The 23,279-nt window shown below is 47.1% G+C and overlaps 6 protein-coding genes across 6 annotated transcripts in view; 3 read left to right on the top strand and 3 right to left on the bottom strand.

The window, feature by feature from the left end:
* PHATRDRAFT_32553 (predicted protein) overlaps positions 1–473 on the bottom strand; it is a gene marked incomplete at both ends in the record, with an annotated part of 634 nt that extends 161 nt beyond the window's left edge. The window contains one exon of the mRNA XM_002177544.1: positions 55–473. Coding sequence (XP_002177580.1) covers positions 55–473 — 419 coding nt within the window. The remainder of the gene's footprint in view (positions 1–54) is intronic.
* A 351-nt stretch (positions 474–824) lies between these two features.
* PHATRDRAFT_18067 (predicted protein) lies at positions 825–4,635 on the top strand (the record flags this gene model as incomplete). Its single annotated transcript, XM_002177852.1, has 4 exons — positions 825–1,721; positions 1,833–2,944; positions 3,044–4,247; positions 4,295–4,635. Exons 1-4 carry the CDS (start codon positions 1,103–1,105, stop codon positions 4,633–4,635), a joined length of 3,276 nt encoding a protein of 1,091 aa, XP_002177888.1. The 5' UTR covers positions 825–1,102.
* A 155-nt stretch (positions 4,636–4,790) lies between these two features.
* Positions 4,791–5,180, bottom strand: PHATRDRAFT_9728 (predicted protein; the record flags this gene model as incomplete). The annotated part of the gene is made up of 1 exon (XM_002177543.1): positions 4,791–5,180. A coding segment is annotated over one exon (390 nt), but the record flags the coding sequence as incomplete, so codon positions are not given.
* Positions 5,181–5,475: 295 nt separating this feature from the next.
* PHATRDRAFT_43356 (predicted protein) lies at positions 5,476–6,314 on the bottom strand. Its single transcript, XM_002177542.1, has one exon. It carries the CDS (start codon positions 6,227–6,229, stop codon positions 5,543–5,545), a length of 687 nt encoding a protein of 228 aa, XP_002177578.1. The 5' UTR covers positions 6,230–6,314; the 3' UTR covers positions 5,476–5,542.
* A 4,030-nt stretch (positions 6,315–10,344) lies between these two features.
* Positions 10,345–11,483, top strand: PHATRDRAFT_18064 (predicted protein). The gene is made up of 2 exons (XM_002177851.1): positions 10,345–10,642; positions 10,721–11,483. Exons 1-2 carry the CDS (start codon positions 10,446–10,448, stop codon positions 11,418–11,420), a joined length of 897 nt encoding a protein of 298 aa, XP_002177887.1. The 5' UTR covers positions 10,345–10,445; the 3' UTR covers positions 11,421–11,483.
* Positions 11,484–16,151: 4,668 nt separating this feature from the next.
* On the top strand, positions 16,152–17,333 carry PHATRDRAFT_32550 (predicted protein; the record flags this gene model as incomplete). Its single annotated transcript, XM_002177850.1, has 1 exon — positions 16,152–17,333. The coding sequence occupies one exon, from the start codon at positions 16,152–16,154 to the stop codon at positions 17,331–17,333; it is 1,182 nt and encodes a 393-aa protein (XP_002177886.1).
* Between the last annotated feature and the right edge of the window lie 5,946 nt (positions 17,334–23,279).

The following is a 23,279-nucleotide window of genomic DNA, read 5'->3' as shown; positions in this document are numbered from 1 at the left end:
CCGAAGTTGCGCCAGAGATGGTCCAGCAGGTCAAGGCAGGTGACGTGGCTGTACGCGAACTGGGGGTGCTCTAAGTCGCGGACGTAGACGCGAGGAACGGCGTCAAGGATTTGGCGTCGGAGGGCATTGTTGACGGCCACATAAAGGCTGTGGATGGCCACAGCGTGTTTGTGGAGTCGATTGTTCTCCGTAATTTGGGGTTGCGTGGTACCCGGTTCGGGGTCGGCAATGGGAGCAACGGGGATGACGAAGGGGACGTCGGACAGTTCGGCGTATGCGGCGGCGGTGAGCGTCAGAGCCATGTGGCCATGAGCGCCGCCGCCGTTGAGGCTGGGAATGGCAGATGTGTTGGCGCTGAGCTGGCGTTGGGCCAGGAGAAGCGACGCATAGGAGGGAGCAATGGTGTCGGTGGCGATTGGATCAAGGACTTTGTGAGGAAAGTCGGAGATGGTGAAATCGGCAGACGGGGACATGATGGCAGAGGGCAGGACAGGGGAGCGGTAGGGCAGGGCTGGGATCAGAAAGACGGAGGGGTTGCTTCGTAGTTCTATTGATGAACACAAAACGACGATGGAGATCAAAGTCAGGAAAATGATGAACTACAAAGATTATGAGTCTACATTGTACTCTTGGATATTCGTAGGGACTGTGGGGCTGTGATTCGTTGTGTGTGGGACGGAAGCGACTTGGCTTTTAGCAGTAGGCGATTGAACTTCTGGTGAGACGTTGTCCTTACCAGAAGTTGGATCAACAAACACAGCACAAAAACGCAACGGCTCGTCTACTCATGCGATCACAATCCTTCGTCTGCCTTCGAGTCGTCCTTTCTTGCATCGCCACAACAAATTGCTTTAAAAGCAACCCATACGGTTCCCCTCCGTCATTCATCGTACACGATCGAGCTTTGGATCGTACCCTTTTTCCTCTGTATACCCTCACTGCCAGTCAGAAGCCAATAGACTTTATTCGAAGTCCTCTAAATCCTGCCATAAATTATCTCACCTCCGACGCTTCACTTGAGGTGTGACGACCGTTGTGATTCATACTTGGTGACCGACCTACGTCATTGAAACATTTTCTTAAAAATTGCGTTGATTCAAGAATGGACGCGGCTCAGTTAGTTCAGGTGGAAGCCTTGTGCGAAACGCTCTACACGGGTGTGGCTGCAAATTTTGATTCCGAAACGGTCACTCGTAGCGAGGCACAGCAACGGTTGCTGAGTCTACAGTCGAATGCTGAGTACATTCCGCAATGTCAATACATTCTGGATAATTCCAAATCACAGTATGCCCGTCTGGTAGCATCGAACAGCCTCATTGAACTTGTAACGATACATTGGAATTCCTTCACCGTCCCACAACGTATAGATATCCGGAACTATGTCTTAGGCTATCTGGCCAACAACGGACCTTCTCTGCAAGACTTCCTGGTATTGTCGCTGATAAAACTGGTTTGCCGCATCACCAAATTGGGATGGTTCGACGACTCGGCGCATAGGGAACTAGCCGACGATGTGACCAAGTTTCTTCAAGCAACTGTAGATCACTGCATTCTTGGCCTCAAAATTCTCAATCAACTTGTCGACGAGCTGAATATTCCCACCAGTGGTCGAACCTTGACGCAACACCGCAAAACGTCCGTCTCTTTCCGGGATGTCTGCTTGCTCAAGGTCTTTCAATTGGGATTGACCACACTGAAGCAGTTACAAACTGGTGCAATAAGTACGTTGCTTGCAAGACATTCTTTTTTTGTTCAGCTAAAGCAGATCTCATCTCTGTTTCTTACCACTTTTTTGCTTATGTTTACCTTAGGCGCTGATCCTCGACAGCAAGCAATATTAGGCGAACAGGCGCTATCGCTGACGGTACGGTGTCTCAACTTTGACTTCATTGGAACAAACCCGGACGAATCGACCGAAGACGTAGGCACAATTCAAGCACCTACCTCGTGGCGACCACTTCTATCCGACCCGGCTACCACAGAATTGTTGTTTGAATTCTACGCTAACACGGAGCCCCCTCAATCATCTAAAGCTATGGAGGCATTGATACTTTTGTCCTCAGTGCGTCGATCTCTCTTTCCAACAGACAAGGACCGGGCCGTTTTTTTGGGCCGCCTCATCACTGGCATTCGCGAAATGATGTCCAATCGTACCGGTCTACAACATCAAGACAACTACCATCAATTCTGTCGTCTTCTCGGGCGCTTGAAAGCGAACTACCAACTCAGTGAGCTTGTCAAGGCGGATGGCTACCTCGAGTGGTTGGAGTTGGCTGCGACATTTACTGTGCAATCGGTACAAAACTGGCAGTACAGCACCAATTCGATTCACTATCTATTGGCATTGTGGGCACGTTTAGTCTCAGCAGTACCCTATATTCGTCCTGAAACGGGGGCGCGTGGACACGTCGCTCACTTGGAAAAGCAGGTCCTTCTAGTTGCCGAAACTTACATTGATAGTATGTTAGGTTCGTCGGAAACAGTTATACGCAGCGACGGTGCGCTTGAAGATCCGTTGGACGATGATGGGTCTTTGAAAGAACAGTTGGATCGGCTCCCAATCATTTGCCGCTTTCAATACGGTACAGTTGCCAACTTGATTCTTAACAAGTTCGACCCGTTGCTGAACTCATATCAAGACATTGTGGCTAAGCTAGGGTCAAGCGCGACCAACTCAGCCCCGCCTGATGTGATGCTGCGCGTCGAGATCATTGAAGGGCAGCTCACGTGGTTGGTTTACATCGTAGGGGCGATCGTTGGTGGCCATTCGTGGTCGTCTACCCACATGGCAGATGGTGAAGAGACTATCGATGCCAGTCTCAGTAGGCGCGTGTTGCAGTTGGCGCAAGGAATGGAATATAGACTGACATCGTCAAACGGGGTTGGACGTGCCAATGCTCGCTTAGAGCATGCCCTTCTATGCTACTTTCAGAATTTTCGTCGCGTATACATGTTTATGTGGGATCAAATGGCCGGGGCAAACTCTTCAAGCCCTATTGACACAAACGGCACGCTATCTGTAGTTGCAATGATGACATCTAAGCTGGACTCAGGCGGGACTTCGACGAAGCAGAAAATCTATCTGCGTATGTTTGAGCACTTGGGCATGGGTGATCATACAGCGGTTGCCAACCTGATTGTCACCAAGATTGGTAATAACTTAAAATTCTGGCCCGAAGACCAAGATCTCATTGGAAAGACCTTGGACTTGCTACACGACATGGCTCAAGGGTATAGTAGTTCAAAACTATTGCTCACCCTGGAGACAGTCCGATTCCTAGCTCACCATCACACCGAAGAGCACTTCCCCTTCTTGTCGATGCCTGGGAATTCTCGCCAGCGGACGACTTTCCACGCAACTTTGACACGACTACTACTGTCGCCTTCTGGAGAAGAAAAGTTGGGTTTGACGTTCGAACAATTTCTAGAACCTATTGTGGTGAAGCTGACACGCTTGGAAGGGCTTTCACCATCCGATCTGCGACAAGAGCAGTGTAGGCAACCTTTAATAGGAGTCTTTCGAGACCTTCGTGGCATTGGTGCAAGTCTCCACAATCGCAAAACTTACAGTGCGCTTTTTGACATTATGCACCCGCATCATTTGCCATTGTTGTCCAAAGTTGCTGACGTGTGGTTTGACCAGTCGGATGTCACGGTCAGCTTACTTCGCTTTCTGCAAGAGTTTTGTCATAACAAGGCCAATCGTGTCAACTTTGATCAAAGCAGTCCAAACGGTATTCTCCTTTTTCGCACCGTCAGCGATGTGGTGTGCGCGTACGGAAGTCGCATCTTGTCCTTACCGCCTCCAGTGGCGAACGATCCAGAAGTTTACAAAAAGCGCTTTAAGGGCCTTGCTTTAGCACTGAACGTGCTTAATTCCGCTCTCGGCGGCAACTACGTTTGTTTCGGCGTTTTTGAATTATATAACGACCGGGCTCTTGAGAATTCGTTGGATGTAGCGTTGCGCTTATGCTTGACGATTCCACTTGAAGAAATCAATGCCTATCCGAAGGTAAGCAAGGCGTACTATGGGTTCATCGAAATTCTGTTTCGAAACCACCGAAGAACTGCTTTTGCCATGGATACGAATATATTTATGCAGATCATGGCTTCGGTGCATGATGGATTGCAATCGACTGACGCCACAATCAGTGCCTGCTGTGCAAACACCATCGACCATATGGCATCATTCTACTTCACGAACCAAGGAAAGGACAAGCTAGAAATGCGAAACCTTAGCAAGGTATGTGATGTTTGCAAACCTTGTCTTCTCCAGCTAGCTAGCGTTTCTAAGATTTTTCTTCGATTTTTTTACAGCACTTGGCAGCCCAGCCCAATCTGTTTTCCAGTCTAACGATGACACTGTTTAACCTGTTGCTTTACGGTCCACCCCAACATCATTGGGCAGTGATGCGTCCGATGCTCAGTTTGATGCTTGCCAGTGAATCAGGCTTTGCTGCATACAAAGATCATCTTCTCAGTACCCAAGCTCCTGAAAACCAGGCAAAATTGAACGAAGCTCTGAACAAACTCCTAGCAGATGTCAGTCGAAGTCTTGATAATGCCAACCGTGATCGATTTACTCAAAAGCTGACTGCTTTTCGAGTTGCAGCCAGGAGTTTTTTGACGCTGTAGGTATGTTCTTAAAATAAGCTACGATATCAAGCATGAATGTAATTATGCAAGCTCGATTCTCACCAGCCGCTAGACGCGATTTGCGTTGCCTTTTACCACCAATCAAACTTAACCGCTCCTTTTTTGGTGGACATTGCCGATATTTTGCCGTCGTGTTTCTCCATGGACTGCTCCCAATTTGCCCCATCGAAGTTCATCACATCAATTTTAGGCGGTTGCGACGTACCATTTTTTGTCCAGTCAACACAGTAAATTGTTATCGCGACCCCGTCAGGATTGGACCTTGGCTTATACCAAGGCATTATACCACACACTTTACAAAATCGTCTAGCGGCGGCCTTTGTGCCCCATTCATAAAGTATTGTTGCGTCTTCCAAAGATTCTTCCATAGAGATTTGAAAGGCCGAAATGGGGACGACGATATGTACATTCTTGCGCATGTAGCAATCGGAACAATTGCAGTCTATAGCTGTCAAGTGGGTTGCGTTGCAAATAAAACGACCTTGAACGCGGCCGCAATGGCAGCGAGCAAAAAAAACTTCCATTTTTTCGTGATTCTCTTTGTGGGACATTATTCTCAAGATTTGTTTTCGAAGAGAAGAAATCGCGTATGTATATGCCTGTGAGACCTATCAAAAGAAAGATTACTGTGAGCGGTGCTTTCTTTCTCTGACCGGAAGCACTGATCGGAAGGAGATGCTCACAACAATTAGAATTCTGTTACCACTAAAGAAAAATGAGAATTTGCTGTAGCATTCACCACCAACAAAAAGTGATGTAAATGCGGGTTCTTTTTAGACGAGAACTTCGGCTGAAAGGCTCAAAACTTTACTACAGTATAGCAGAGCATCTTTCGTCAATCTTAGTTATAGTCTCCAACCTACAAAAGAATATCCATCTTTTGCATTTACTCTTCATCCGATTCTTCATCAGAAGACGGCGGGGGAGCGTTTTTAGCGTCTTCTGCCGCTCGCTTCTTGGCAGCCGCACTCGACGCCAGCACCTCTGCCGGCACGCTCAGAGCCGGACAGATCGACTGTAAGTAGCGCAAGAGCAGCGTGAACTCTCCCAGTTTACCAAAAAGATCCGTAGTTGTCACAATGAAGCCTTCGAAGGCATCCGCGACCTTTTCATAAGATACCTTGTTGGGGAGTTTTTTCCAAAGCCCTGGAGTGGCGAAATCGGCATCAGCTTTTTTTTTCATGACAGCTTCAACACCATGTGTGAATACTTCCACAAGTATCTCGTTATGCGCAACAATTTCTCGGATAATGACTTTGAACCGAGGCTGCAAAAGAATGCTGCTGTTGATGTTAGTTTCAGTTTTGATGAACTCTTTCATTGTTTTGGCCAAATGATCCAAACAGAAGACTTCGCCCCTACAAATCTTGCTATGATTTTGAACGAATTCGACTGAAGGACGGCCCAATGAGATAGATCCGAAGGCACGCAAGTCCAATGGAAGCATACGGCAGGCCCTGCACTGAAAATATCCAGAGCACCCCTCCACGAACTGATGCAGCTCCAGGATTTCATCATTAGCAAGTTCCCCATCCTCGCTGAGTGCAGCAGCACTACGTTTCTTGCTCGCCATGGTCACGCTGAAGACTCAATGAGAAAAAAAGGATGTAGGCCGCCTTTGCCTTGATGATTTATCGGAAACCAATGGGGCTTGTCTTCCGTCTGGTTATATTGGATGAGTGCTTTACCGACTTGCTTTGCTGCGTCTGTGAATACCCCTCAACGTTTTAAACTTATGAAATCTGATTTCCGAATTGATAGTTAGGTGCTAGTGATTTGCTGAGGAGACTCTAAAATTGGATGTGGATAAAACGTCTTTTTGTGCTCCACCACGATATTCAGAGTAGGGACGTGACATGATTAATGCCCTGTCTCGATAGATCCAGTTTACAGTTAGGGCTAGGAAATTAAGCTTGAACCCTCGTCAAATTATGTCTTCGACCAGTTCGACCACGACATCAACTCTAGCAGGAGACGAAGGAATACGGTGGATAAAATGCTGATATGTGCATAATGTAAGTACTCGCCTTTGATATATGATCCAGCGATGCGGCGGGCACTTCTGTATCTATAAGTTTTGTATCTCAGTTTAGCAACGTCCGTCGGATTAGTAGCAATGACAGATAACAGTGGTCCCGTCCAGGCGCCAGAAATTCGCGGTGTGTTCGGCCCCAAGGGCGACTCTCTTAACTGGTTGGATGCAGTTTCGTCATTTCCCAACGGGGTGCCCCGCTTCGAAAGCAAGAATGAGTGTCTCGAATTTATGCAACGATATAACAAGTACCACGGTGGAAGCAATCCCGAATACCCGCACTTGCAGCACATCTTCACGATGCTAATTAGCTGGGAGCAAATACAGACCATCTTACTGCCCAATATTGAAATAGCTCGTAAGGAACCTTCCTGCGCCGCAAAGGTACCACTCTCATACGGTTTAGAGCCGAATGATGATTCCGATAACATGTACGAGCGGTCCGAGACACGGCTTGCCATGGAGACTATCGCTGAGCGTCTAGATGTACCGTTTCATCGGTGTACGACACCGTCGTCGGTTTTAAACTCTCTCAAATATCTTTTCTTTCACATGAAATGCGGTATATATGTGATGATACGGAACGGAAAACTTCGAATATTTGCGCCATTTACTAACTCTGAATTTCGGAATACATGGGCAGATCAATTGCGTATTGAAGGGGACGGGACGTTGGATTCGTATTACACACAAAAGGCCGGACTGTATCGCGAAGAGCAAGTTGAGCCAGACAGAAGCAAATGGTGGGCTAACGGAAATATTATCTGCAATGAACTGACCAAATTTGAGGACAAAACAAAAAGCCAATTTTGGGGAGACCACTTTTTATCACCACTTCAGGATATGCTGGCGGAAGCTTGTCGGCTTCGCAAGATTCCAGATTGTGAGTTCTTTCTCAACAAACGTGATTATCCACAGCTCAAAATCAACGTCCCACGAGGTGTACCTGTGGAACCTTATGGCTTTATATTTGATCGAGATGATCGTGATCCAGAGCAGGATGTGGATTTGGTGGAGGAGCATATGTTTAAGTCGTATGCTCCAATTGTTTCATTTTATGCCGCCGCGCCAGACCGCTTCACCGACATTCCATGGCCTAGCTCTGAAGATTGGGAAGCTGCCTGCGGTTTGGTATTTCCGCATACGTTCATGCATACGGTAGATCATGCTGGCAACATCGAGATAAACGGGAATCCTCGTGATTTGTTTACTGAAGCCAATTTTCGAAAGTTTGAACGCTCTTGGGATGAGGAGCGTGTTGCGACAGCATTCTTTCGAGGCACCGCAACAGGTGGCGGAACCACCATCGAGAACAACCAGCGACTCAAAGTGGCATTTCTCAGTGCGGAATGGAGCGACGATTCTGTCAAAGGCGGCGAAGAACCATACTTGGACGCAGCTATTGTCGGGGTGAGTGGCTCCTTTTATATCGATGTACATTACTACAAAAGTCGGAGGTTCTTACTCGTTTAGTTTTTATTGCAGTGGAATTTACGTGATAAGAAGGTTGCCGACGGACCCATGACATTTCTGCGTGCCAAACAGTTTGGCTTTACAGCTGGCAAAGAACATTTCACCCCAATCTACGAACAATCAAAGTACAAGTATTTGGTTTATGTAGATGGTCACTGCGCGGCATGCCGGTATGGCTTCATGATGCGGCTAGGGTCGGTTATTCTGAAAGTTGAGCCTCGGCAGGTAGCCGATCGAATGTGGTACTTTCCTTTGCTTAAACCATACCATGACCACATTCCGGTGAAATCTGATTTGTCTGATCTCGACGAGAAGATCAAATGGTGCCGCGAACATGACGACGAATGTCGAATTATCGGAGAGAATGCCAAAGCGTTCTATGCAAAATACGTTGCAAGATCAGCACTGTTGGACTACGTGGAAATGTGCTGCAAACAAATCGCGAAGCGGCATGTTGATCCACCTAAGTGGTGGGATGCAGCTCCTGCGGAGGAAAAACCTCCAAAACTAAGAAAGCCTGATGTCCCATGTTACGAAGATAAGAAAACTCATGTGAGCAGATTGTGCACGCGATGCCAAGAGGATTATGACGCCGAAGTGGATGAGCTTGAGAAAGTACAAGCGCTAGCTGCCAATGAGCAAGAGGACAAGGCGACTCGGCAAAAGAAGCTTCGGTTGCGCATGAAAGAGAGAGCCCGAAAGAAAGCCAAGCTTGAAGTTTCGAAAAAGAACTAATATCCCAGGTTTTTTTTCCAACAAGTCGTGCTTCTTTCACATGTCATTCCCATCGACCCTAAGAGGTAAAGTTAGAGTTTGTAATTCACCACTCGACTTGCTTTTCCTCTGTCTAGAAATTAGACCATATAGCCTCGCTTGCTTGAGTAGATTTTTGCAGATTCAAGCCATCGGTTTCTTGTCGCGGGATCCCGAATCGATCGCGAAGGATCTTGCCCGCCTCCTGTTCCGATCTGCAATACTCGATGACGGGCGATCCTTCTATTCCTGGGGCTACGAATCGCGGTGGGCCTGTAACTTTGAGCTTGTTACCAGCCATTGATATTTTGTATTCACGGTTCACCAAAGTGACAATTGATTTCTGCGAAAAGATTGACGTCGGATCCTGTACCAGTTGTAAATACTGGTCAAACGACGACACATCGAAGCCATCACCAATAGAAGATTTGTACTCCCATTTTAAACGAGGAGTCCACTTTCCCTCCTTCATCCAGTAAAGAATCACATCCTCACCTTCTCGTTTCAGTAAGCTTTGCATACCATCGGGGGTGACTTGCTCCGTATCGAAAACCGAGTAGTTCAATGCATGTATGGCTGGCTCACCGAAACCAACGTCCGCAAAATATAGACATTTGCTGCTGATACTGTCAATCGCAACAAAAAGAACCATATGCGTTGGGCTATCCCGAAAGCCCTCTGGCGTATATACAACTGCAGGGACACGAGTCACAACGTACCCCAACTCGATCAAAAAGCAAGAAAACAATGAATTCAGCTCGAAGCAAAAACCTCCCCGTTGTCTGTTTAGAATCTTCTCTGCCGTTTGGTGCATATCCAATGTTGCTGGGCCTCCGAAGGCCCCATGTTGCGCCAGATTCTCGAAAGGGATGAGCTTCAAATGAGCTTCGTGTAATTTCTGCAGTTTCCCTAAGGTTGGTTCCTTGTCTAACTTCGAAGGGTCCATCTTAAGCCGATCGAAATACCGGGAGCTTAATCTCGGAAGAGCGGAAGTTTTTAACGCTAAAACTTTAGTTACCATGACGGAAGCAGAGAGAAAGCAAGTGACTAACATACGCAGAAACGAATGTGCCATTGCTGATGTTTTCCATGTATTGAGCACGACCGTGATGATGTCTAAGAATGGCACTATCCGGCGTACGTTTGGCCGTAAGTTCACCTGCACATCTACAGTGATCGATTGGAACAGTGACGCGTTGAGGACGATTGCGTGCAGTTTATATATATCACATGACAGACATGTGTTGATTGAAACGCTGGGTCGTCATCTTTCGTACCGCGAACTTTTCAGTCGTGATAAATAACAATTACGGTTACAGTGATGTATACGTGGAAGATCTGTTGAAGGGAGTCATGGTGTCAAGACGTTCGGTCCCGGCGGTCGTCGCCGGTGTTTGCATTCCGGTAGCAGGGCACGGAGAACTCGACAACTCTGGCCGGCCAAAGAAGAAATATCGTGTGCAACTTTGACAAAGCACTCTTTTGTCACCACATCGAGAAGAATTAGAAGCTAATCCTCGGACCCGCATTTATGTTTCGAATCGGCACAACCTTGGGGAAAATTGCTGGAAATGGCGGAGCGGCTCAATGGCGCAAATGCGCTGCCATGCTGTCCAACTCATTTTCAACTACGTTGTCGGATCTAGTGTCGACCGACATTGATATCGAGACGGGTGTCGCAGTAATAACGATGAACTACATGCCTGTCAACTCACTTTCACTAGAAATGTAAGAATAACGGGCACGATATCTAATGTATACTCGTGAATTCCTCTTGTCACTTACACTATTGCAATTCACGATTAGGTTTCAAGCGCTCTCCGCTTCCATCAAATCCATTGAGCAGGACGAACGACTTCAAGCTCTCGTACTTCAGTCGGGAAACCCTTCTATATTTTCGGCTGGCTTAGATCTTCGCGAAATGGCGGACCCCGACCCAGATCGACTCAACGCCTTTTGGACGTCTTTTCAGCAACTGTACTTGGATTTGTACGGTAGCCGATTGGCCAGTATCGCGGCGATTGAAGGGCACGCTCCAGCTGCTGGCTGCATGCTTGCCCTGTCCTGTGATTATAGAATCATGTCGGAGACTGAAGACAAACATGCGCCAACTATTGGGCTAAACGAAACGCAATTTGGGATTGTTGCTCCTCCTTTCTTAGCGCAACAACTTATTGACACGATTGGACGTCGTCCGGCAGAGCTGTCGCTGTCCCTCGGCACGTTGTACAGTCCTGATGATGCCATGGCCATTGGATTGGTGGATGAAGTTGTGTCCAGGGACGTAGTTCGACAGAGAGCACAAGAGACTGCTTCTCAGTGGGCCAGGATTCCATCCGTGGCCCGTGTTGCTAGTAAGATGCTCATTCGCCAAGATGCCATAGCCAGCCTCAAACAGAACCGAGAAAAAGATTTGGAACAGTTTGTCAGCTTCTGTCTAGATGAGCGAACGCAAAAGAATCTGCAGGCTTATCTGGTCAAACTTACCAGTAGAAAGAAAAAATGATGTTGCCTGAAGGCGTAATGGCGAGGGTTAGCTCAATAAACATGAAAATCCTATCTAAAGTCTAAGCATACTGTTGATTATTACCAAGACAGAATCGATGAGTTATCAAGAACTGAGTCAATGAATGAAACCTTTCCTCCTAGAATAAAATAGTAGCCCACATCATTTTATTGTTTTCAACTGCATGAATTGTCCCAAGCATTATGCATAGACAACTTGACATAATGATTTACATTTAGCTTTCTTGCAAAAAGATAAAGGCATGATCCACAATGGAGGCCACCCTTTGTGTGTGACCAGCTTTGCAGTGAATTTCGTCTCGCTTCTATTATTGATAGCTACGTATCTTTCTAGCTCGTCTGTCGATGGCATGTGTTTTTCGCTTATGTACGGGAACATGGTCCGTCTGTCTTTCTCTACGGATATGGGGTTTCACAGTCAACCTGGTATCGGTCTGGCCTTCGCGAGATATCAAAAATTTCCAAAAGGTTCGAGTAGTGTATGGGTTTGGAAGTCGTACACGCAGTAGCACCAAGGTGTTTTTTTTTTTAAAACAGAGATGGGGACGTTGGCATACTCCGCTTTACGGTTGATGGCAGAGCATCGTATCGTCTTTAGTTCTTACCTATTCAAGCGCTCTTTTAAAACAGCGCTAAACCTATTAGGCCTTTTTATTGTCAGAAATTATGAAGTGCGGTATGCTACTTCTAATTGCGATTATGGGCAATGGAGCATTTGGTCTGTCATCTCGGCTTCAGCAAGACTACCGGACTCTGACTGGTGTGGGAATGGGAGATGGAGTTGAAAGCACAACACGAAGGAGTCTCATATCTTTAGTATTGCCGGCTATAATCATCGGATCGTGCTTTCAAGGAGCTTCTGCAGTTGACGAAAACGTGGCGGTTTACAAAACCGGCAAAACGTACGTACACCCTTTGTGTAAAACGCCGAAGATCTGAGGGGTAGCGCGAGGCCTTTCCATATGCTCGACTTGGCTTCGGCAAGGCAAAATCGCAATTTTCACGTCACGAAGCGTCTCACAAAATGCCCTCCCCGTGTTAACCAAAGGCCAAACGTACCTGGACAAAAACCGAAGGACAAAGGCGATGTCTCGGGAACCAAAAAAGACCCAAGATTTCTCAGGTCGCTTTCGGATTGCAAAAGTCAGTGTGAAACGACCCCTGCTACAAATGGACTTGCTCGAAGCAAGGAGGACTGCTTGTCGGACTGCCAAGATATTTGCTGTACGTTTGCTATGAATTTTAAAATTTTTGAAGGTGTTCTTCATTTTTATTACCTGATTAATCAATTGCCAAATGTTTTCTTATACAGGTACAACATATGAACAATGCACATTTGCGATAGTTCCTCGAATATAGTAAAAGTAGCTATGAAAGACTTAAAGACCCGCTCGATTTTGTTTAATTGCTCTGTTTCATACATGCGCACAAGACATCCCTACACATGCGGTGATGTTTCTCATGGACCCACATCCCGTTATGCAATCACTTATAGAATATTTGGTTGGTAAAGCTTATGCGATGGCTTACACCACTTTGCTTTAAAATTGACGCTTGTATGGGTTCGTTGTCAATACAAAATGATTTCAGAACTGTTTTTGAAGTATGGCGAGAGCAACGAAAACTGTATTAACGGAAAACCTTGTGACCTTATAATTTACGGAGCTTGGCTTGAGTAGCCGTTGAATTTTGAAGGGTCTGAGGAGTCATGACAACAAGTATAGGAAGCGTATTCTGCGGCGAGCGAATCCGCAACATCCAAAGCTATTTGCAGAGCAGCCACAACACCAATATCTTGGAATTTTTGGCATTCTGAGCCCACGTTTATCAAGAAACTGTTATTGAAAACATCTTGCGCGAGAATCGATCTGACCGCCTCAAAATCTATTTCCATCGCAGCTGTCGTCGATGAACGCTCTTGTCTCGTGCATTGTTGTTCCTGAAAATCTTGGCTGTTTCGCATCGTTGCTCGGAGAGTGTGTAATTGGGGCATTGGATTTAACAGGTAATTTGAAAATCGCTTGTCTCTCTTTCAGGCTATTAGAAGTTCATGACAACCTGGCAGAGATTTGTGAACGTTGTCGAGGAAGTTACCAGTGTGTTATTACATTAGCCCGAAATGTATTTCAGTCTTGTGTCAGGTCACAAGAGTCATTTCTAGGATTGTATCAAAAATGCACAGGAGCGTCAAAGAAAGCTTCTCTCGGTGATTTGACAAAACTTTCTTATCGACAGCGACTTCCGAAGTGAAACCTGTTACCATAACGAAAAGGCTCGCAGCAAAGTCATCCAAGATCCAGGAAAGTCACGGTCAAGTCTCTTCGCGACCTGCAATATACCGGTTTAAAAAAAGCTTCTTACTGTTATGCGCAAAAAAAACTATTTCACGTGATAGACTGACAGTACATCAATTTGTAATAACTGTCAAAATGTTAAATCCATTAAGGAAAAAACTATCTGTACGAAAAACACAATCCAAACAATCACGAGTCGACCCTGCACAACACCTTAGGTAGCAAAATTTTGTCAATAATTTGGTACTGTAAGGTGAAATATTTGATCTGGCCTTTAGCTCACAATGTGCTATGGCATACTGTCCTTTACAGATATTTCGCAAATAGGTTGTTGCTCATGATGAAACTGTTTCCTTCGCCCTGTCTTTGCGTAAGAGGGGTCGTACCAAACCATGTAGCGTACTGGTGGACTAAAATTCACTTTTCATTCAACGCTGTATTGCGGATTTCCTGAAGACACTTCAGCGACGTTTCAAAAGACATTCCGTCTACCGTTTCTTCAATTTTCCCGCTGACCCCGTCCCGACAGCCAGCTTCAACGCATCGGCGCAGCAGTTCAACCTCTTGAGGCTCCGTAGGTAGGCACTTATGCACCCATTTTCTAACAGTCTTCTCGAGATCATCGCCTGTTTTAGTGGTGGAGTCATGCTCGGCTCGGATCAATGCAGCTGCTGCTGACAAGGCGTATCCTCCCCAGTTGGATACGCTGGCAGCCACCAAATGGTCTGCGGAAACGACACAACCAATTACATTGCCATTGGGGATTTGGGGACTTTCTCGGATCGCGTCAATCACTTTTCCCATGCCAAGCTCGTTCCCTCCATCACCTATGGCTATAAATGCAACTCCGTCCTTCCGTTCTAGCACAAATCTATGCAGAGGAGCGATGAGGCCCCTGGAATTCATGTCAATCCCTCGCATAGTGTAGCAGATACCGTCTTTGCCGGGCCCGGCACGTTCACAGGCCAGAAGTAAATCGCAGGATTTGGCCAGATCTTGAAAACGGTTTTCTTCCGCATCGTTGAAGTCAGGTGGAAAAGTTTCGAGGCGAATTTTTCTACGCTTTGTCTCATCTGGCAAGGCAAGATTATGGAGTGCTGCTTCGAAAACTGCAGAGTTGCAGTCGTCCACCACTACAACCGCGTTATGTCCCAAGGCGACCGCTGTGCGCGCCAACGACATGGTACCGGGCGGACCATCCGTCTCGGTCGGAGGTGTTTCATTGACACAGCAAGGGAAACCCGACAAGACCACGACGGTCGATGCAGTAGGTAGCGTTCCAAAGATGTAGGATGCCAGCAGCAAATCTTCCTTCACTATTAGAGCTTTCATACCACGATTTCCGGCATCAGTTCCAATCACGTCTTGGATTTTTTGAATGCGATCTCGGATAGTTCCAGTAGCGATACTGCTCATGCTGTTGCTTGATGGAGTTCGAGAAAGCAGCTTGTAAATCCGCGAGTGGCGACGAAAACGATCACTCTTGCTGTGTAGTCGACGCTCTCGTACTTTGGGAGTAATCAATGAGAAAGCGGAAACAAAAATGCCAGGCCTGTAAAGTACCGTCGTGGAAATAGATAGCAACGAGGTGAATCCGAGCAGGCCGTGTCTCATCAATGGAATCCGCAAAACAGCAGAATCGATCCACTTGTTGTAAACCACGCGAACGATTTGGACGCTGCTGGAAACGGATGAAAAGGCTTTGTGTCACAGGACCAGGCTCTGTCGAAATCCATGAAAGATATTGGAATGATTCCTGTAAAATAGTGAATCGCCTAAGCGAATCAAACACCTCAATTTTATCGTAAAAGCAAATACCGCTCACAGTCAGTCGCAGTCAGGAGAGAATCTCCGCATCGGACAGAACACAGACCCTCTCTCGAATATGCAACAAGATCAATAGACGGCAGCCCTTGCTTTCCTCCAAACTACCATTGCGAATTGCCTTACACAGAATGTTGCCAACAGCATCGCCCCAGCGACATTGGTTATCACACGATTAATAAGCTCAATCTCCCACATTTTCTTTGTTTTCTAGCGCTTTACGAGAGATTAAATTTTCGGTATACTTTGTAGATTGACCACAAAGACGCGTCTTCGTGTTGTGAAAAACGCGTAGACACATTGGAAATGCGGGATTGATCGGTCAAGTTTTGGAGAACATACTTCATCTGCCTAGTTATCCTTTGCTGAGCATGTCTCGCTGTCGTGGTTTGCGACGCCTTCCAAATCTTATAACTCTGGCGCGACAAAGGAACTCTGGGTTTTTAGGATCCTCGAGTTATCGACACGCCACGCACTCGATTACCTTACGCCAGTTGTATCCAGTCCGTTTTATCTCGTCAGATTCTACTGGCACTTCTCCTGAAAGCCCCGGCCTTCCACAACATGACCGAAGCACTGTTTCTGTAGCTGCCATGGGCATGGGATCAACCTTAACAAAATCGAACAAAGGCATTGCGGATGAAAAGGCTAGAAAGGCTTCACCGGCCAAGGCTTACGCTGATCTCGCCAAGGCCAAGCTTTCCGGTCTGGTGGTCGCCACTACTGCAGCCGGATTTGTCGCGACAGGCGGTCCACTTTCAACCCAGCTAGACGTTTTCACAGCATGCGTTGTTGGCACAGCCCTATGCTCCTCATCAGCTGCAGCTTGGAATCAAATTTTGGAGATTCCTCGGGATGAAAAAATGAAGCGAACCCAACAACGACCACTGATTACTGGTGCGCTCACACTGTCGAAAGCGAAATCGGCTGCCGTGGTCTGGGGTGCTTCGGGTGCAGCCTTGCTGGCAGCGGGGACTGATCCCGTTACTACCACGTTAGGCGTTGGCAATATTGCGCTCTACGCCGGGTTGTACACGTACATGAAGCCTCGGTCCATCTACAATACGTGGGTGGGTGCTGTTGTAGGAGCAATACCTCCGGTAATGGGCTGGACCGCGGCGACAGGAGGATCCATTATGGATATGGAAGCTTTGATGCTCGGAGGCATATTGTATCTGTGGCAAATGCCACACTTTTTTGCGTTGTCCTACATGTACCGGGAAGATTACAAACGTGGTGGTTTCCAAATGGTACCGTGTTTGGAAGCGGATGGTGTCCAAACAGCGAACATAGTTGTCCGATACGCCTGGTATTTGAGTGCTGTCCCGTTTGTATGCGCTTTGACGAGCGTGACAAGCAGTATGTTTGCTTTGGAAGGCGTTGCGTTGAACGCTTACGCCTTAACGGTGGCGCATAAGTTCAAACGGGAGCGCACGAACGCTAACGCACGCAAAATATTTTTGACATCCCTCTGGTATCTACCATCCTTACTAATGCTGTTTTTGCTACACTCCAAAACCTGGGATGATGAGGAAGAAAAGACCAAGGATCCAATCGCTAATTTCTTGTTTACGCAGATTCATTCTATTCGCGACAAAGGAAGGGACTTGTGCGTTCACGAACAAGTAGTGGCAACTCATTCCGATGGCAAAGAAGCATGCCCAGTCACCGTTGCGGCTAAACAAACCAGAAAGGGAGTGCAAAAAGTAAAGTCGACTGCGGATTCAGCGACCGATGCTATTCAGGAGAAGTCCACAAAGAGTAGAGAAACGTAAATTATTGAGGCGAAAGAGAATTGTTTTATAACTGACTGTAATTATTTTGATCTTCATAATCGTCATCACTTTGTTGCCCGAAAACAGTCTCCAAAATGAAACCAACGATGTCCCATTCGTGTTCGTAAAATGGAAAAGTCATGAGAAGAAAAAAAGCAGTAATTTCGTCCATCGGCTTAAGGCTGCACCAGTGCAGCAGTTGATTTAGTATTTCAGGGTCCATTCCAGCATAATAGCGATCACAGAGTTCTTCTCTAGAGGATGATTCGGCATCGTCTTCGATTACTTCTGTGTCTTTGGGAGCTTCGCCCGGTGATAGAGAACCATCTCTGCGGGTCCGCTTCTTGTTTTGCAGCGGCGAAGCATTGCTTTCGATCCTGTGTATCTCTTCTTCTTGCGGTTCTTCTACGTCTTCCTCTATATCTGACCAGTCCTCTTCCTTATCGCTACTCTGTTGCACGCTCGTAGCAGGTGTTTTGGATGGTGTCGACGAGAGAGCAAAAATTTGACACCACAAGAGTTTCTCCCTAGGACCGTAGTCTCTGTTGATTTCGATAGAGTACCATATATTTGTCGGTGGTTCTTTGTTACTTTCAGCCGCACAATTGGCGCTTTTCTCATACGAAAAGGTTAAGTCCACATGAGACTTCACCCCATTCTGAGTCATGGCTTCGTCTGAATCGAGTCGCACGACGGCACTAATAGAAATATACCCTGATTTGGTTGAAACTCGGTGGCACTCCTTTACTCGTAGTATTTTGCATAGCCTGTCCATGATTGCTTGGATACCGGCAAGGTTTTCAAAGGGATCAGACAACAGATGCGTTCGAGTTGCTTCACTCTCTTGCAAAAGGTAAGCTTCCTGCTGGAAAACCCGATAGACATCCTCTGGCGTTTTGTGGTCGAAATACAATTCCATTTGATCCTTCAAGAGCTTTCGGACTTTTTTTGAAATGTCACACATTATTCCATCAATATATCAATGGTCTACCGCAATTCACAGATAAAAAGGGGCAGTGTGAGTTAGAGAAGCATGGAAAGGGGATGTTTCCATGTTGGAGCCATTACGGTACAAGTTGCGGAAGAGCGTATGGTAATAAAAGTGTACAAAATGCCGTTGTCACTGGAATTTAAAATGTTGCTTGGTCCCTGGAACGCTTAGCCTGTCCGGCATCAGTAGCTCTTGAGGCTCTCGGCGCCATGACCGATCGCAGCATTTATACAATCAACAAAACTACTCACCGATCGTAAGAAATATACAGTTCGGAAATAAAAATATGTAGCGAGAACAAAACTACTTCGAGAGCTGAATCGAGAAGAGCAAAAAGGCTTCATCTGATCGCATAAGAAATCAAACTAATATATTACGTCACACTTCGGAAAGTATCGAAAGCAAACCGAGTCGACGGTACTTTGAACAGTCCAGGTTGTTTCTTCCGAGTTGGAAAGTAGCGCGACCTTTTTGGATGCCATGGCCATCGGGACAGTACCTTTGATCGCAAACGTTCCTTTTCCAATGAATCCAGTATCCGTTTCGTCGAGCGAGAAAATTAGAGAGTCAATGCTCTGATTGGCGTCCAACACAGACTCAATGGCGCTGAGCAGCAATGCGGTATCGTTGCCGGCGCTACAAGTTACACTCTTGTCCTGTATCATGTCGAACCACAACTTCGATACAGTAGCCACATGCTCATGATGCAGATTGAAAAACAAAACTTCAGATGGACTTTCCGGCTGTAGCGACTTGCGCCGACCGGCCATCGCAACAAGCTTATCTTCCGGCATAATATCCAGTAAGTCGTAATCAAGATTAGTTACAATTGCGTCTGGAGGAAATATCGCAATAGCATCGTAAGGTGGCTGCAGACCGGGGCGACCCTGGGTCTGTTTTTCCACAATGTTGTTCAACACATCGACGTTGTCGAAGCAACCTTTTGTGATCGGGTCTGTAGAGCCAGAATAGAGAGCATAGTCTCGACCCCAAGCTCTAGCATACGCCCGATTCGGGAGACTACTGATCGCCGCAAGCTGGTTCAGCATCCCCCCGCCGGCTACCTGCGTCAATAGCAAGTTTCGGGCCATAGCCTGCTGAGGGATGACACCAACTTGCTGACTTTTGTTTTTTTCGTTGCTTATAAACGCTGGTGAAAGGCGAGGAATGTATGTGTTGTGATCCCATTTCCACTCCGATTTTGAGCCCATTACCGAAGTATCCGACTGAAGATGGTACAGTGTTCCCAAAATACAGACCAAAAAAGCGAATAGAAGCTTCCATGGCTGTAACTGAGACAGATGCAATGTCTTGGAAGACGAGGGTACGAGCATGTTCATTTGAAAGAGACAATCCCAAACTTTCCAGTCATCATGAATCTGCTGCGGTGACTGGTGAAAGGTAGAATAGTCTTTTTCGATGGCTGAAGGCTGGTGTCTGTGGCTGACTTGCAGAGGTAATCGTTCGTTGCAATCGGACGCATACCTTCGCCGAAAACGGTTCGGTACAGGCAAAGGCGCTGGTACATCATTTGGTTGCTCAAACATATTCCTTATGAAACAGCCGCAACTCTATTCTTGAGGGTTGCAACTGGGCCTCACTGTCAGACGATTGAAGCTGATCGGGCCACCCCCTCGTATCATACACTGACACTAACCGTCGCTGGCAGCTACAGTGTGCGCCTGCCGTGTCAGGCTCGTTTTTGCGTTCCGTTTCCGGATTCAGATTCTCTTCTTGACATCATGAATCCCAGCACTTACAGTTCACAGGTAGTATCTCCATCCTACTATTTAGTCGTAGACGACACAAAACAAGCCAATGGACGAACAGAATAAACTACTAATCTTTGCATGGGATACTTAAACACTAGGTATCTGGTAGTCGTGCTGTGCTATACTACGCTCTTTTGAGCCAATAGCAAGCTCGAACTTGCGAGCTTCAAAAATGTTTTCGAAGAATAGGAGCTCGGTGTTAGAGTATAAATGGAGATGTCGGTAAAGCTCAATGCGAAGGCCTGAGCTTCAGCTCACGTCGGCATCTGCAACGTGAACGACAACTTTTCCCTTCGTATGCCGACTTTCTTGAACACGGAATGCCTCCCTCACGCCTTGGGTAGTAAATGGAAACGGATTGTTATTGTGGAGAATAGCACTGAGTTGATTGGCTTTATTGAGTTCAAACGTCTTTCTCAAACCTTCGTTGTTGTCTTGCAAAGCCAAAACGTACTTATAAGCAGGAAGCCTTGAGCGATACCACGTCCGTGTGACAAAGGCTCGCCATAAAGTGGGGAATACAAAAAGCTGTAGAAGTTGCCAAAGGGAATGACAATCAAAAGAGTGCTGATCTGGTGTCAATGTAAGAAATCTGCCCCCTGCCACTGCAGGTTTTACAATAAGGGAATGCTTCATATTAGCACTCTGCAAAAGACGTGGCCAACCATTGCTGGCAAGATCAATGATTGTGTCAAAGGGGTTTACTTGGAACTCCACCTGGGCAAAGATGTCTTCTTTCGTATAGTCAACAGCGGCATCGCACGAAATTGGAGGGGCCATCACATGCATTGGTGAATCAGAGACGCCGACTAAAAAAGAAACACTGCGAGCGCGAAGTATTTGGCATAAATGGCTACCTACTCCACCGGCGGCGCCTAGAACTAGCACACGCTCGCCTTTCGACACAAGTTCAGCCAGAGACATAGCCGGCTATGCACTTACTAGAGCCGCGGCTTCCTCCGATGCCAAGGATTCGGGAACCAAGTCGGCGACTCTAGTACTGACAATCGCGTATTCCCCCAATGCTCCCCGTGGCCCATCGACGAAACGAGCGGCCACTCGATCGCCAATCGAAAACGGCAAGTCCTTAGCATTCATTGGTAATTCGACCACAGTTCCACAACAATCACCACCTGGAATGTAGGGAAAGGAAGGTGGGCCTTGCATCTCTCTGGTTCGGCCGGAAAGTACACGGATATCGCCGGGTGCGAGGGCGACGGCATGGGTGCGAATGAGCATGGAGGTAGCCCGTTCTTTGGCAGCCAAATCGGCCAGTCTCGGGACGGGAACGTCTTTCTCAACGCTTAGCATGGCCTCTATTTCACCAAAATCTTTGCCTTGAACGGCTTTCATGATCTTCGGTATATCTGGTGTGGTGAGCATAATAGTGAATAAGGCAGTTACTAAAATGGGCTGCGGTGATTAACTCTGGCCACTTCCTAAAACATGGCGGACTCTGAAAAGATACCATAGTGAAAGGCTGTCAACACCGTGTCGGGGTCACAAGAAGCGCGCCACGACTCGACCTTGGAACGTCGAGGATCTTCGTGTCCATTATTTTCACTATCAGGGATACTATGAAATGAGAATATTCGAAGGTGGGACAGAGACGAGTCACTCCAGCAAATACGTGAGCGTATAAAATTCGAATTAATCATTCTGGTAAAAACTACACAATGCCAAAAAGATAAGATAGCTATGCATGTGTGTGGTCCCAAAAGACGACCGCCTTGACACCCGAATAGTGCTGTCACGGGAGTTCCAAAGGTCAGCGGAGTCACTTTCGTTCCATCCAGTCTCCGTCTTGAAACAATCGGATGCATTCGCTGTGTAGTGTCTTGTCAATACAACAGACAACGCCATCCACATTTTCGGAGGCTTCTTTAGACATGCTGTAGTCCATCTCACGACCGTACTTGTCCGTTAATTTACCACCCAATGCTCGTAACAGGGCATCCGACGCGGCGACATCCCACCGAGAAGTTCCAGCCTTGGGAAAAAACCACAATGCCTCGTTGTTCCTTTGGAAAATGACACGTAAAGACTTCTCACCCGCGCCGTTGACGTGCATAGGTTCTGGATGCAATAAGCCTTGGGTTCCCAAATGGACACAAAAATCGTGCACAACACCTTGCGACCGGGATCCCGAAATGACTGCGCGCGGAAGAGCGTCCAAACCCCTATCAACCTGTATCGGTTTCGGAATCAACGCTTCTCCGCCCGCTACATATACGCCTTTGACTAGACTACCACCATAGACAGTCACACACGAGGAATCCAGGATCGGATCGAGTCCAGTGTAGCCAAAAGGTTTGCCTACAACGCCAAAAATGGGCTCGTTGTCCACAACAATTCCAATGAGGATTGATACACAATCGTAGTCACCTTGGGCGTACGACTTGGTACCATCTAGCGGATCGACAATGACACTAACCCTTGACGCATCGACAACCCAATCATGTTCGTCACTGGCTGCGTTGGTATCTGAGTTCGAAATAACTGCGACTGCACTAGTAGCGGCATTCCGTGAAAGTGGCCAATGTTCCGGCGTCTCGCCCCCATACCGCATCCGCAATTCTGCTCGCGTACGCGGCAAAAGATCTGCTTGGAACAGTTCCACGTCACTAGAGGGCGCATGCTGGGCCATTTCGGCAGCAGATTCTTCCCCAACGATGCGTATTTGGTCCGAAACCGTATGTAGGGCCTGTACAATGACCCCTTGTGCGGCAAAATCGGCGTCGGTAACGAACGATCCGTCCTGTTTGAGACGGGTGTTTTTGTCCTCGTTTCGTTCTCGAATCACCCGGGATGTGGTGACGGTACACGCCACAGCGGCAGAAGCCAAGTCTAGCAGGTTTACACGGTGCTTGCTTGTCATACTACCGGCGGCGTTAGCAGCGGAGAAGGCGGAAACTACGGAATTTGCTGTCGATCGATTGCTGACGAACCCAGAGACAAGGTATACGCACGAGGCTAGATTCCGTCCAGAATAGAAGCGTCGGCCCAACGGAGTCCAGAGCATCCACACAAGAAGTAGCGCTCTAGCGAAATACGTTTCTTATGTTTGGGAGGTCCGTGTTAGGAGCGAGGAGGGTACAGTCGGGCTTTGTCAGATTTAACTTTCGGACAATGCAGTCCAAAGTTTCACGGTCGGAATATTCCGCGATGCTGTAACCTTGTGTC

Source organism: Phaeodactylum tricornutum, chromosome 2 (assembly GCF_000150955.2).
Source record: "Phaeodactylum tricornutum CCAP 1055/1 chromosome 2, whole genome shotgun sequence".
Taxonomy (NCBI): Eukaryota; Bacillariophyta; class Bacillariophyceae; order Surirellales; family Neidiaceae; genus Phaeodactylum; species Phaeodactylum tricornutum.
This window is presented reverse-complemented; position numbering and strand designations above follow the sequence as displayed.

Excerpts from the sequence above, each read along its gene's own strand:
- PHATRDRAFT_43356 (XM_002177542.1), bottom strand. The coding sequence starts at position 6,229 with ATGGCGAGCAAGAAACGTAGTGCTGCTGCACTCAGCGAGGATGGGGAA.
- PHATRDRAFT_18064 (XM_002177851.1), top strand. The coding sequence starts at position 10,446 with ATGTTTCGAATCGGCACAACCTTGGGGAAAATTGCTGGAAATGGCGGA. Across the intron at positions 10,643-10,720 it reads AACTCACTTTCACTAGAAAT|GTTTCAAGCGCTCTCCGCTT; the intron begins GTAAGAATAACG and ends ATTCACGATTAG.